General features: G+C 51.7%; 1 protein-coding gene across 1 annotated transcript in view; it reads right to left on the bottom strand.

The window, feature by feature from the left end:
* NR2E1 (nuclear receptor subfamily 2, group E, member 1) overlaps positions 1-810 on the bottom strand; it is a 26,498-nt gene that overhangs the window by 11,963 nt on the left and 13,725 nt on the right. Inside the window, exon 3 of the mRNA XM_009893864.1 lies at positions 120-265. Within this exon, the coding sequence (XP_009892166.1) occupies positions 120-265 (146 nt within the window). The remainder of the gene's footprint in view (positions 1-119; positions 266-810) is intronic.

Raw genomic sequence — 810 nt, 5'->3', positions numbered from 1 at the left:
GAGGGGGAGGCTGCGTGGCAGCTGGATCTTACTGCTGCGGGTGTTTCTGTCGGCGGGGGTGGCGGTACGGGGCCCTGGGGAAACGGCAGGGTAAGAGGTGCGGGCGCTGCGGCTGGTACCTGATTTCCCGATTTGCACACATAGGTCCTATTCCTCCTGATGCTCCGCTTGAAAAATCCCGAGCACCCATCGCAGGCGTAAACCCCGTAGTGTTTCCCGGAGCTGCGGTCCCCACACACTTTGCAAGGGATGTCTAAAATGCGACCTGAAAGCAGAGAAGGGAGAGAGGGAGAGAGAGAGAGCGCTCAGCAATCTGACCTCCGGAGGGATTAGCCCCAGAGCCGCAGTACAAGCAAATAATGAAGTGATTTTATAGCCAACTTTCTTTTCCTTGAGCAAGTGTCAGTTTTCTACAATGAGCATTATTCATGCCCCGCTACGTTTATTTGGATCTTCTATAATCACCAAGACCCATTTTGGAAGGGAAGATTACGGCAGCGGGAGCAGCAGACTCGCCTGCTAGAAGTGGGGATACGAAGCGGGGGGGGCGGAGAGGGGGGTGAGACGGGGACTTCGGCTTTGACTAGAACTGCAAACGCTCTGGGGGCGATGCAAAAACTCATACAGACATTATTGCAGACCAGTTCAAGAAACCCGCCAAAACCCCTCTCGGCTTCTGCCCTTTCTCCGCCTCTGTCTTCCGCTTTTTCTTTTTCTTTTTCTTTTCCTTTTCCTTTTCCTTTTCCTTTTCCTTTTCCTTTTCCTTTTCCTTTTCCTTTTCCTTTTCCTTTTCCTTTTCCTTTTCCTTTT

Source organism: Charadrius vociferus, unplaced genomic scaffold (assembly GCF_000708025.1).
Source record: "Charadrius vociferus isolate BGI_N301 unplaced genomic scaffold, ASM70802v2 scaffold129, whole genome shotgun sequence".
In the NCBI taxonomy this organism is placed as follows: domain Eukaryota; kingdom Metazoa; phylum Chordata; class Aves; order Charadriiformes; family Charadriidae; genus Charadrius; species Charadrius vociferus.
The sequence above is the reverse complement of the archived record's forward strand: the minus strand, read 5'-3'. Positions and strand labels throughout refer to the sequence as shown.